Source organism: Mus caroli, chromosome 7 (assembly GCF_900094665.2).
Source record: "Mus caroli chromosome 7, CAROLI_EIJ_v1.1, whole genome shotgun sequence".
In the NCBI taxonomy this organism is placed as follows: Eukaryota; Metazoa; Chordata; class Mammalia; order Rodentia; family Muridae; genus Mus; species Mus caroli.
The window spans coordinates 18,893,060-18,906,897 of NC_034576.1; the positions used below are offsets into that span (position 1 = coordinate 18,893,060).

At 50.4% G+C, this 13,838-nt stretch overlaps 2 protein-coding genes across 4 annotated transcripts in view; both read right to left on the reverse strand.

Annotated features, from left to right (window-relative positions):
* Clasrp (CLK4 associating serine/arginine rich protein) overlaps positions 1-7,344 on the reverse strand; it is a 23,592-nt gene extending 16,248 nt beyond the window's left edge. For 2 of the 3 annotated variants that reach the window (XR_002378383.1, XM_021167889.1), the window contains exons 1-2: positions 7,276-7,344; positions 6,046-6,161 (exon numbers count right to left, since the gene is read on the reverse strand). Coding sequence is in view for 2 of the 3 variants with exons in the window: in XM_021167889.1 (XP_021023548.1) it covers positions 6,046-6,144 (99 nt within the window). In the remaining variant the exon portion in view is untranslated. Of the gene's footprint in view, positions 1-6,045; positions 6,162-7,275 lie in introns of those variants that run through there. The other variant, XM_029479854.1, reaches the window with a different exon arrangement.
* A 1,498-nt stretch (positions 7,345-8,842) lies between these two features.
* The window catches only part of Relb (RELB proto-oncogene, NF-kB subunit), a 24,606-nt gene continuing 19,610 nt past the window's right edge, over positions 8,843-13,838 (reverse strand). Inside the window, exon 12 of the mRNA XM_029479256.1 lies at positions 8,843-9,567. Coding sequence (XP_029335116.1) covers positions 9,179-9,567 — 389 coding nt within the window. The 3' untranslated portion in view covers positions 8,843-9,178. The remainder of the gene's footprint in view (positions 9,568-13,838) is intronic.

Consider the following 13,838-nt stretch of genomic DNA (forward strand, 5'->3'; position numbering starts at 1 on the left):
TAGACCAGGCTGGCCTCGAACTCAAAAATCCACCTGCCTCTGCCTCCCAAGTGCTGGGATTAAAGGTGTGCACCACCATTGTCCAGCTTTTTTTTCTTTTTTGAGACAGGGTTTCTCTGTGTAGCCCTGGCTGTCCTGGAACTCACTCTGTAGACCAGGTTAGCCTTGAATGAGATGCACCTGCCTCTGCCTCTTGAGTGCTGGGATTAAAGATGAGCACCACCACCTCCTGTCTTTGACACAAATAATTTAAAAAATAAATAATAAACCAAAACCAGTCCAAAAAAGGGCACTTATGTAGGATCCTCCCTAGTCCATCATCTCTAGCCTGAGTCCTGGGGCTAGGGAAAGGTTACAAACCCTTAAGCCACATCACGACAAAAGCATCCTAGAAAGTATAAACTATGTGGGGACAGCAAAACGGCACTGGTCACATCACATGAACCAGGGAGAGCCACAGGAGGGGCTCTATGCTGCTCCATAGAGCACAGTTCTGCCAGCGTCTCAGCACATGCTCTGGTTGAGTCCTGCTGTCCCGGTCATCTTCCCTGGCTCTCTGCAGTGCTTTCCTTGTCCCTCAATGTCATGACCCTCCTCTCCCCAAGCACCCTCTGGGTGTCGGCCTGACTTTCTTCTGCTCTCCTGGTCCAGGTTTATGGGCTTCTACGCTGTTGTTCCCTCTTAGTAGGGCTACTCCGTTACCTCACATCTCCTAGAGTCTCCCAAGCAACCCCATGTGAGTGCCTTGGGTCCTCAAGTTTTCTTCAGGGTAGCGACCAGCACCTGCTATTCTAGCTCAGCTAGCTTCATCACCACCTGCCTCCCTCAAGAACATGAAGCACTATGTCCCTCCCAGGGGGTAGGGATCTGTTTTGCTCACTCCTGTGTCTGTCCCCAGGGCCTGGTCCCTAAAGGACTCTCAAGGCCTAGAAATCAGGTAAGAGAAGACAAGAATCCTCTCTGACAGAAGACTCAGCTCTTAGAAGCCACAGCCTCCCAGTGGCCAAGGTACTCACACTCTAGACAGCCCAGCTCCATGTCACTGTCTGTCACCCACTTCCCCCCGGCACGGAGTGGATGCAGGCCCTGTGCGAAGACCCAAAGCGACCACAGCTGGTGCCCTGCTCATCTGACTCTGCGGGCTACTGGGCTATCAAGACCCTGAGTTCACAGAGAAAAAGCCGACAGGATACAGCTGGGTGCCTGTGAAATGAAGTCCTGGGGCTGCAGCGCATCTGCCTGCCTTCTTCAGTTCCTCAGGCCACAGGGCCTCCATTGAGTCTGAGGCCAAGACTCTAGGGACTGCCAGCTACAGCATGGGGTCTGGCAAGTGTGTGAAAGCCCTTGGAGGCATCTGCATCTCAGAAGTGACAGGCACAGAGCCCAAGTAAAGTGTCTCCAGGCCAGAGCATGCCTGGGGGGGGGGTTGGGGAGGGGGGAGACACTGTGGAAAAGTCAAGGAGCCCTAACAGCCAAGCTCTCACAAACAGCACTGTTTGTAAGAACATCCCCAGCTCAATCTCTGCACTCTTCAAGATACCCATTTCCCACAGGAGGAAAGGCGGCAAAGCCACAGGCCTGCATTTGAACAATCACCCTAGCATCGAGCAGAAATTGTCCAACTGCAGACAGGCCTAACTCCTTTCTACCCTTTGCTTATTTTTTTTTTTTTCGAGACAGGGTTTCTCTGTGTAGCCCTGGCTGTCCTGGAACTCACTTTGTAGACCAGGCTGGCCTCGAACTCAGAAATCTGCCTGCCTCTGCCTCCCAAGTGCTGGGATTAAAGGCGTGCGCCACCACCCACCCGGCTTGCTTATTTTTTTCAACCTTAGGATAAATGTTACTGTGGTAAAAAGTACCTAACATAGGATCTATGCTCAACCATTTCCATTTTAACTTCTTTGCTGCACTGGGGATTAGACCCAGAGCCTTGCTCATAATAGGCAAGTGCTCTCCTTGACTGATGTCCGGCCCAGCCCTTAACTGCTTGAGTGCACGGTGTATCAACTAACGCACACCTCTCTGTGTGAACTATGCTTCCCATCTCTACAATGGCCTCTACGTCATGAAGAACACCCCTCTCTCCTCACCCAGCCAACAACTGCCACTCTCCGTGTTTGTATCACCTGGCGTGCAGAAACCAACCATACTGTCTTTCTGATTTGGGGGGGTTTTGTGTGTGTTGGGGATGGAGGGGATGTGAGGGTCTCACCATGTAACTTACTATAACCTGGAACTCACAGAGCTCCAGCTGACTCTGCTCCCAGTGTGTCTGTCACTGGCTTTGTGCTCCACACTGGATGTAAATAGCTTTTCAGTGTATGTATATAGTCCCTTTCCTTTTTCCACTTTCACGTGTGTGCATGTTTGCACGAATGTGGGCGTGTGCAGGTGCCCACACTTGCGGAGGCCTGAGGCACATGTCGCTCTCCCACCTTGTTCACTAAACCATGGCCTCTCACTCAAACTCAAAGCTAGCTGATAGGGGTGATCTCGCTAGCCAGCTTCATCAGGCAGGCCACCATGTGACCTGGTCCTCATGCTTTTGTAGCAAGTGCTTTAACCACTGAGCTATCTCCCACAGCTTCTTTATTCATTTATCCACAGTTACTTTCCTCTAACTCTTGGCTCTGTGAGCCATACTCTAAGAATCTTCCTGAGATGCTAAATCCAGGCTGAGTGGAGCATTTACCTGGCATGGATAATCTCTAGGTTCCACCCCCTGCATCAGAGGCAAACAAATCAACTGAATCCACTCTTACCACCAGGCTGTGTTCCCTCTTGGCTCAGATGGGGCAGCAGTCCATATGGGCGTGTTCCCTGTCATTCAGTGCCTCCTATAACGCTTCAGCACGTACTGTACTAGCAGATGCCCGGTCCTGACAGCTCAAGCTCCACCCTCTAAGGCTCACAGTTCAATGTAGAGGACAGCCCTGCCTCCATAGTGATGACCTTCTATACAGGGAATGCCTGGCCCGGCAGAGGGCCAGCTGGGCCTTCCAGGAGACTTATTTTCTACCTGTGCCTCAACAGGGGATTGTAGTTCTTTTCCTTTTCCCTTTGAGACAGTCTCACTATGTAGCCCTGTGTGTCCTGAAACTTGCTATAAAGATCAGGCCTCAAACTCAGAAACACGCCTGCCTCTGCCTCCCTTTAATGCAAGAATTAAAAGTGTGCCACACCAGGTCCTGTAGATCGAAATTCTTTATTCAAATCAGAGAAAAGACACGGAGGCACACACTTGTAATCCCAGCACCCAGAAGGCCGAGGCAGGAGGAATGTGAGTTGGAAGGGTAGCCTGGGCTACACAGTGAATTCTAGGTCAGCCTATATGACTTAGCAAAATCCAATCTCAAAAGGGAAGATGTTGACAGGAACGGGAACAATGACAGAAAAGCAGTCACCCAGAATGCCTGGGGTTGCAAATGTAGCCGCTCACAGACAAGCCTGAACAGGCTGCCACAGCCCAGCCTGGTTTCCTCACCTCACCCCTACTCCCCCTACCCCACCCCAGCAGCCACAAGCAGTGCCTGGACATCTCCCACAGCTCGGCTCCACACATCTGGATGCCGGTCACATTCCCATCCTGGACACTGGTTGCTTGTATGGTCCACATCACAAAGAGCCCCACAGACACTTGCTGTCAAGCTCTTCCTGTCACCCAGTGAGGACTGTTCCTCATCCATGCCCTGAACAAAGGCTCAGGAGGCTCCCTGCCAACAGGGAGGCGAGCCTGAACTCCCCTCTCCAGGCTCCCCTCCGTGTCAGCCACCCACTGGTCCGAATCCAAATTCCACTCTACCCAGCAATAGCAGGGGCTATGAGTCTGCTATTTCTCTTTCCTTTGTGTGTATGGGGTGGCACTGGCTAGGCAAGCACTCGCCACTGAGCCACCTCTTGGCCCTACAAGTTAACCCTTCCTGAGCCGCAGTTATGCAAACTAGGAAGCTAATGACACTTAAATGGCTCTGAAGACCACATTCAGGAAGCTGCTGCCACATGACACAAGTGACACAAGGAGTTCTCTCTGGTATGTTGTCGTGCCCCACCAAGAGTCAAGTCACCTCAAGGGAAAACCCACAAAACACCCAACAGGCAAGTACACAGGGTCTGCACATCCAAGCCCTCATTGAGCCGGGAGCTGCGCCCGGTTGCTCTCAGCTGGCAGGCCACCCATCTTTACTTCCCGACTCAGCGGTCCCTCACACCTCGGGCCCAGCCTGCCTAGAAGGGAATCTACATGCCTGCTCCCTGGAGGCTGAATGGGCCTGTGGGACTTCCAGGTCATCAGGACAGGGAGTTATGGGAAAACACCCAGAAAGTCTCTCACCAAGGAGCATGAGAGACCCTGCCCCCTTTCTCTCATTTCTCTGGGCTGAGTGAAAGGGAGACACACGAGAGCCAGAGTCTCCAGAGCTCTCTCAGACCTCAAGACAAGATGGAAATGAGATAAATGCCTGCCGTGTGAAAGCCATTTGCTTATATTTCATTCCTGATACAGCCAAGTCGATTCCACACAGTGTGTCATTTTGCACACAGAAGGAAACATTAGGCAACGGAGAGAGTGCCAGGAGGCCAGGATAACTTCAACAAGGGAACAGGCAGAGAGCGGAATAGCACAAATCTGGAGGAGAGGTAAAATCAAACTAAGGGCCAAGTGGCTCAGTAGCAAACTTGCCTATAACCTACCAGAACAGCAGGGGCCTACGGGTATGATTCAATGTTAGAGCTCTGGCCCAGAATGCCCCAGTGAGGGGCTGGGGCCTCTTTTTTTGGGAGGGGGAAGCAGGGGTTTGAGACAGGGTTTTTTTTGTTGTTTTTTTCTAGACAAGGTTCTCTGTATAGCCCTGGCTGTCCTGGAACTCACTCTGTAGAGCAGGCTGGCCTCGAAATCAGAAATCTGCCTGCCTCTGCCTCCCGAGTGCTGGGGTTAAAGGCCCGCATCACCACTGCCCAGCTCAGATCTGAGGACTTGACTCAGGGGTAGAGCATCTGCCTGACACCAGCCCTTTCCTGGCTTTCATTCTCAGCACCTCATAGGGAATATCCAAACTATGTACGGCCCTGAAAACTATAGTAAAGAAACTGGCCTTCTCCCACAGCCACAGGATTCTGAGCAGGAGAGAAACGGGGCCAGTTTTACATTCACAGAGACCTCTCTCGTCTGCTGAATGGGTTTCTTAGAGACAAGATGAAGGCAAAGGGAACAGAGAGGCTGGGTAGCAACACTGTAGTTAATAGGATGTCTACAGGAATGTCATCTAAAAGAACTGAGCCAGGTAAGCAATTGTCATTTCATGCTGGGGACAGTTCCAAAACCAAGCTGTATCTGTGATGGCAGATATGGAAAAGACCAGCAAAGATGTCCAAGAAAGCCATCCAGGAGCCTCAAGGACTTTTTGGTCAAAGCATGGAATTTGATTTAACTTTTCCTTTGCTTTTCTCCTAAAGCAATGGACGTATCAAACAAGAGAGGGGGCAGGTCAGAGACCACTGATGAGTCTTGATGACACTACTGCTAGATGCCAAGTCAAGCCTCAAGAATGGCTGAGTTGTTCTGGGCACTGGGGACACATTGATGGAGGAGCAGAGAATGTCCCAGAGGCCTGACTCCCGGAATGTTCAGAGAGCTAGAGAGTCTTTTGTCTCTGACACCAGTGCACGGGGACTGCACCAGACACAGCAGACTGAGGCAAACAGAAGCCCTCACGTTTACACCAACCACTATGCTGAAGAAATGACTATGGCTGAGCATGGTAACAACACACACCTGTAAACACAGGCAGGAAGAGTATGAGTCTGAGGCCTGCCTAGGTTACCTAAAAAGACCATCTACCTAACAAGAGATGGGGTAAGGGCAGCTCAGGCAGTGCACAGCCCAGACTTCTATCTCCAACACCATAGAAAAATGGCCACAGTGGAAGGGGCTGTGGGGGAGGATGACTAGGATTCTGAGGAAAAAGAGCTCTTGCCTTGACACACCTCCAAGTCCAGGGCCCCTCCCTCTGGAGCCCGCCCACCCCACACTCAAGTCTGCTCACTCACAATCTTCTCATAGTATTCCCGACGCCGCTCCGCCCTCTTCTTGTAGTCCACCATCATGCCTCGAAGTTTCCGCTCATGCTTCCGAGCCTCGTGCCACATGGTGCTGAGGCTTCCGCCTGAGGGAGGAGGACACCAGACGTGTCAAAGGGACTATAAAGACCACGAGGGTAGAGTTACAGTCCTCTGACACGTTGGTGTTGATCCTGATGGACTAAATCCCAAGCCCAAGTCCCATGGCTTCAGCAGAGAGAGAAACCCTGCTGCTGACCAGGAGGCTGAGTGCACAAAAGGACTCCTAACAGTCCTGCGGCAGTAGCTCCAGAACTATGAGAAAGCTCTCCGTGACCTAGGTAAGATCTCCTGGGAAGGAAATCCTCCTAGATTCTGCTTGCTAAAGTGCATATGAAAGACTATAGAGTAGATAGCCTTTGGAAGGCTGATGCAGAACTGTCTAGAGTTCAAGGCCAGCCTTGGTTACACTGTGCAGTGTAACCTAAATATGGAGATCCTACTTTAAAAAAAAAAAAAAATGGCTGGGAGTGATGGTGCATGCCTTGAATCTCAGCAGTGGAAAGGCAGGACAGGCAGATGTCTGAGTATGGAGCCATCCTGGTTTATGTACTAAGTTCCAGGCTAGCCAAGGCTACATAGTGAGATGCTGTCTGGAAAAATAAAATAAAAATGGAATTTTTGAAATTAAAAAGGAATGTCTGAAACCGATCCTTAGCTGCCAGGGCTGGGCTCACAAGAACCCCTAAGATCCCTCTGCAGGAACCATGCATGGTGCGGGAGGGGGGATGCAGCAGTGTTGTAAGATAGGTTAGTGGAGAGAGGCAACAGCACAGCCGGGACACGCTTGGGGAGGGGGTGAGGCCAGGTGAAGGGCGTGGACAGAGGATGAAGATGGTCAGGCCGCTGAGCTCTAAAGGAGGGATGTGAAGCCCGCCAGGCAGGCTAAAAAGAGAGTGAGACCCTGGGCGGGAGCGATGGGTGGAAGGCAGGGACGGAGCTGCGTCTGGGGACCAGGGTCCGCGCCGAACCCCAAAGCCCGGACTCGGGCCTGAGGAGGGGCGAGGGGCGCAGCCTGAGGCCTGTCAGAACGGAAGCAGGCGGGGCCGCCGTCGGGGCCCGGCGGACACCCACGGTGATCTCCGGAGCGCCTCGGACAAGGATGAGGCCGACTGCCACCGCTCGGAAGCCGGGAGGTCGGGGTCCGACGCCTGCACTCACCGGCCAGTCGCCGCCTCCCACTGCTGCGCTCGCGCGCGCTCACGACGCACACCGGAAGCGGAAGTGAGAGGTTGAGCGAAGGAGAGAGGCGGCGCTGCACAAAAGGCACTTCCGCAGTCGAGAGGAAGGGCTCTGGGGTGTGGGCGGGGCCTGCAGGGTGGCACCATCTGGGACCTGTCCGAAGAGTGAGGTGGCCGAGAGCTTAAGTAGAGGAACCCAGAATTCCAGACACGTTTTGTTGTTGTTTTTAAAGATTTATTTCTTTTAGGGGCTGGAGTGGTGACAATCGATTGAGAACTGGCAGCTCTCGCCAAGGTCCTGAGTTTAATTGCCAGCACTCACATAGGGTAGGGCTCACAACCAGTCTCTTAACTGTAGTCCTATGGGATCCAGTGCCCTATTCTGATGTGCGTACATGCCGAGAAAACACCCATATGCATAAATACAAAAATAGAAAAGTCGTTTTAAAAGATTTATATTGCCTGACAGTGGTGGCACACGCCTTTAATCCCAGCACTTGGGAGGCAGAGGCAGGCAGATTTCTGAGTTCGAGGCCAGCCTGGTCTACAAAGTAGTTCCAGGACAGCCAGGGCTATACAGAGAAACCCTGTCTCGGAAAAAAAATATTATGTGTATGCCTGAAGGTGTATGTTTCTCTGAGATATATACACACATATATACTATATAATTTTATTTAATCCTATATGTACATATATATGTGTACATATATGTATGTGTATATGTATATATAAATATATATGTATACACACAGACATATGTGGGACTAATAAAAATTATCTGTAGGCTGTGGGCAGTTAATTCAACAATAGCAGGCTATGAACAGAAAGGCCAAGAACTCAGTAGATGCTCAGTCTACAAGGCTGGATGCCTCAGCTGGTCTTCAGTATACACTAGAACCACAAAGAAGGCTCTAACGCCAATGAAGGAATGGACTTGCTAGCAAGACGATGGCAAGCAGGCAAAGACCTAAAGCTTCCTTCTTCCACATCCCTATATACGCTTCCAGCAGAAGTCCTGGCCCAGATTAGAGCTGGATTAAAAGTGTTTCTTCCCATCTCAAGATCCAGATTAGAAGTTGAGCTTCCAGGGGCTGGAGAAATGGCTCAGCGGTTAAGAGCACTGACTCGTCTTTTGGAGGTCCTGAGTTCAATTCCCAGCAACCACATGGTGGCTCACAACCATTTGTAATGGAATCCAATGCCTTCTTCTGGGGTGTCTGAAGACAGCGACAGTGTACTCATACATAAAATAAGTAAAATCTTTAAAAAAAAATAAGTGGATCTTCCTACTTCAATTTAAGCAAAAATCTCTCATATGCATGCCCTCCATTTTTGGGTGTTAGTTCCAGATGTAGCCAGGTTGACAACCAAGAATAGCCATCACACATTTGTGAGCTCCTATGTAGATGCTGCGATTGAACCCAGGTCCTCTGGAAGAGCAGCAATAACTCTTAACCACTGAGCCATCAGGCCAACCTCTCAACTACAATTGTTTTGTTCCAAACAAACCAGGAGTTCCCTAGGTAAAGAAGAAAGAAGACCCCCCAAAGGCTCAAAAAACTAATTTTTATTGGGAAAACTGAACAATCCACCCCCTTCTTCAGGATTAGGGAAGAAGTCTGGGGATCTGCTCCCTCCTACCCTATGTACAATCTCTGAGAATCTGTCCTGAGAAGGGGTCCACCTGCAGGAGCCCCTTTTCCTCTTCGGACTCAGCATTCTGTAAAATGGGCTCAAAGAGAACTGGAGCGCTCCCCATCTTCCCACCAGCACTGCAGATGTCCGATTCAGGATGAGGAAGCTGGAAGACTGATCAAGGTTGGCTTCGGAATGGAGTGCTATACCACACACCTCACCCAGTGCCTCCTCTGTTACCTCAGAGGCTACGTGGCTTCAGGCCCTGGAGATAGGAGGCCACCCCCGAAAGCTGCCTCTCGGTACTGGTTAGGAAACATGTTGCTGCCCACAAGGCTAGCGGTACCAACATCCCCAGGGCCAGGCGCTGCAAAAGAGTCCAGTGACAGGGGCTCTGGGCCAGAAGACTCCACAACGGTGGCCCCTGCACCCCCGCTACCCACCACGGCACTGGCAAGTGGTGGTGCTGGGGGCAGCAGGTCCAACATAGTGAAGAGCGTGGGGGCAGAAGGATCGTAGGCAAAGCCATCGTCCAGGAGGTCAGGGCCACCAGGAGGCTCCAGCCCCGGAAGGGATATGGAAGCAGGGAAGAAATCAGAGTCTGCTGGCTGCAGAGCAGATGGCGGGAGAAACAGGCCTGATGAGGAGAGAAGAATAGCTGGGTTTAGAAGAGCCTGCCTCTGGCCAGGCAGTAACTAACTTGGACTCCCCTGTTCTTAGTGTATTCTATCTTGGGCCTTTAACCCTAACTAGAGTAGAAAGGAAGTGCCATCATTCTCTTCATGTGTGTGTGTAGGTATGTATCTATGTATATGCATGATGTATGTGATGTGAGTGGGCATACCTGATAGCATAAGGCATGGGAGGAGGTCAGAGTTCAACTTTGTGGAGTCATTTCATTCCTGCTACCGTTATGTGGAAATAGAACTCAGGTCCAGGCTTGCACAGCAGGTGCCTGTATCCACTGAGCTAGCACACTAGACCACATTTTTTAATGTACATGAGTGTTTGCCTTTGTGTATAATGTATATAGCACATGTGAGTTTCCCAATGTTGGGAGGGCTGGAGGGATGGCTCAGTGGTTAAGTACATTTCCTGCTCTGGCAAAGGACCAGGGTTGGGTTCTCAACTCCCACTTCCAGCATCTCAAATCTGCCTGTAATTCCAGCTCTAGAGGGATCTGACACCCTCTTCTGGCCTCCACGAGTAATTGCATAGTTGCGGCATACACTCACACTGATATGCATACACATATGTGGAAGGAAGTGAAGATAAAGGCGGGGTCTCAGGCCATCCAGACCTCTCATTGGTTAAAGGTGCTTCCTGACATCCCTGATGACTGATGCCAGTTCAGACCTGGAACCCCCGTGATGAAAGAAGAAAACTGACTCCAGTTAAGTTGTTCTCTGATCTCCACACGCAACCTGCGTGTAGCAGGTATGCACCCAAACATATGCAAAATAAATAAATTAATTTTTTTCAAGACAGGGTTTCTCTGTATTGTCCTGGCTTTCCTGAAACTCACTTTGTAGTCCAGGCTGGCCTCGAACTCAGAAATCCACCTGCCTCTGTCTCCCAAGGGCTGGGATTAAAGGCGTGCACCACCACTGCCAGGCCTGTTTTTAAGTTTTATTTTAAAAGTATTTATGCCGGGCAGTGGTGGTGCACGCCTTTAATCCCAGCACTTGGGAGGCAGATTTCTGAGTTCAAGGCCAGCCTGAACACAGTGAGTTCCAGGACAGCTAGGACTACACAGAGAAACCCTGTCTCGAAAAAACAAAACAAAAAACAAACAAAGAAACTTAAAAACACGACATGGTCTCTTATAAACCTGGCTGGCCTCAAATATGCTAACTAGCCCATAGTGACTTTGAACTCTAGATTCTCTTGCATCCACCTCCCAGGTGCTACCGCATCTGATTTATTTATGTGGTGCTGCGGATCAAACCCAAGGCTTTGCACATAACTCAGCGCCCCCCCCCCCCAGCTTCACCATTCTCCTTTAATAAGCAAACTAAGGCAGTGAGTGATCTAAGAGCCGGTCTCAGCTGTCTATTCACAGAACCAGAGCAGGAGCCAGGCTCCTGCAGGGAGCAGAACTGTGGATATAGCTGTGGCTGACTGGGTATGGGGGCTAGGGTGAGGTGGGAGGGAGACAGAGACAGGGAGACTGAGACTCCCTTGCAGCCACTGTGGAACTCACCACAATTCCTCTACCTCAGCCTCCCAGTTTCTGGATTTACAGGTATGAACCGCCAGCCTGTCCTCTCTTCTAGTTTAATTCGATCCATCTGAAGACGGATTGAGGAGCTTCCCAGATCAGATTGGCTTAGGAGTATGACCATATGGAATTGCCTTGATTGTTAATTGGCACAGGAAGGTCTATCCTACTGTGAGCGACAACATTCCCTTGGCTGGAAGTCTTAGGCTAATAAAAAGTTACCTAAGCTCCATCCTGAACCCCCTTCACTATGACCCCTCCACACACATATATATGTATCAGCTTGCCCACAGCTTGCCCAGGGCAAGAGAGAGACTGAGACAAGATCAGATGTGCAGCTTGGTCTTCATGTGGGTCCCGAACAACTGGAGTAGAGACTATCTCAAAAGCCGTTGCCTGTCTGGAATACATTTTCCCCTAGCTGGGCTGCCTTGTCTGGCCTCAGTGGGAGAGGATGTATCTAGCCTTGTAGAGACCTGATATGTCAGGGTGGGGGGATATCCAGGTGGGGCCTCCACTCTCTCAGAGAAGAAGGGGATGGGATAGAGGGGAGTGGGGAGAGGGAAACAGGACAAGAATTGGGGACAGAAACCAGGGTGTAAAGTGAATAAATAACAATAAATTTAAGGGGGCTGGAGAGATGGCTCAGCAGTTAAGAGCACTGACTGCTCTTCTAAAGGTCCTGAGTTCAAATCCCAGCAACCACATGGTGGCTCACAACCATCCGTAATGAGATCTGACTCCTTCTTCTGGAGTGTCTAAAGACAGCTACAATGTACTCACTTGTAATAAATAAATAAATCTAAATAAATAAATAAATAAATATTTTTTAAAAAGCTATCTAAGCATGGGTGTGGCAGTGATCAAGCCAGGCATGATTTTTTTTTTTTTTTTCCAAACAGAGAAGCATTCGTGTACATGAGAGTCACACTGGGTATCTTGTTGAAGATTTGGTCTAAGGTGGTCTACCTACCTACCTACCTACCTACCAGGAACATGAGCTCAAGAGAAGAGACATGCAAGTTGGAGAAATCTAAGGACAGAGGAANGAACTCACTCTGTAGCCCAGGCTGGCCTCGAACTCAGAAATCCGCCTGCCTCTGCCTCCCGAGTGCTGGGATTAAAGGCGTGCGCCACCACGCCCGGCAAGCCAGGCATGATTTTTCTCCATGGTTTCTACTTCACGATTCACTGCACAGTGACCAGGGGCCTGCACAGTGACCAGGGGCCTGCACAGTGACCAGGGCAATGGCTCTGATGTTCACGTGGCCATCAGGTCCTTCCTGCAGCAGTTACCTCTCCCCTGGCTTTTGTAAAAGGAGAAACAATGCCCCAGCCTGCTGTCTGGAATTTGATGTGAATGCAAATAAAAATGAAATGACCTTAGCCAGGCCTGGGCTGGTGGCCCATGCCTTTAATCCCAGCAGAAGCCAGTGGATCTCTGTGAGTTTAATATCAGCCTGGGTAGCAAGAGACACAGAAAAACTACATGCTCAGGATTCCTACGCTATTTCCCAAGGTTGTTTTCTAATTATCACAATGGAGGCTTCAAGTGACTTTGGCCTCAGGAATGAGGGTGGGGCCACAAGACTTGGGAAACTTGATGGCAGCTGGAGGAGCCAGGTAAGGATTGGTTCTAGGGAAAAAGTCATCCAGCAATGGATACCAGCTGCATGATGAAAGCCAGAGAGGGCAAAGGTACAGCAAGCCCCGGGGGTGGGTTGGCTCCAGTGACTGGAGACTGGCTGGGACTTGGGACTTGGGTGCTCTGGGCAAGCTGGGGTAGTAGGGAGAAATTACTTTCTTCCATTTTTTTTCTTCTTGGTGTATGTATGTACACGTGAGTGCATGTGTGTGTGTGTGTGTGTGTGTGTGTGTGTGTGTGTGTGTGTCTGTGTCTGTGTGTCTGCGTGTGCTGTATGTGTGTGTCTGTGTGGTCAGAACTGGCCAGCAGGTGGCTGTGTTGGGAATGGCTCTGAACTGAACCCATCCTTGTGCTTGCTGCTGTCAGGGTCGCAAACATCCCTGCTTCCTCCACACAGATGTCCTGCATGGCCAGCTTTTTACCCCACTGCAGATCCCCTCCCTACCCTGTGACCTCAGACAAGACATGTCACCTCTTTGAATCTCTGTTTTTTTAAACCTGTGAAAAGTGAAGCACCACCCCATGAAGATGTGCGAACAAGGAGGAGCAAGAAATAAGCAGGAACATTGCTTAGTGTGAGCTAAATCTTATATCGGATGTCTGTAAGATTTAGGTCTGGGGCTATAGCTCAGTTGGGAGAGTCCCTGCCTAGCATGCATGAAGCCCTGGGTTCAATTCCCAGGACCATATGAACCCAGAGTGACAGTACAAACCTATAACCAAAGCACTTGGGAGGTACAGGAAGAAAGACCAGAAGTTCAATGCCAATCCTCCACTATTAGCCCAGGAGAGAGACCTTCAAAATGAGATTAAATAACTGAGTCGGCCCTGGTAGCTCAAACTTGTAATCCCAGCACTTGGAGGGCTGAGACAGGATTCCATGAGTTCTAGGCCAGCCTGTGCTGGACTGATACACTGGCTTAAAATTAAAACAAAATTAGGGCCAGGAGCCGGGCGTGGTGGCGCACGCCTTTAATCCCAGCACTCGGGAGGCAGAGGCAGGCAGATTTCTGAGTTCGAGGCCAGCCTGGTCTACAAAGTG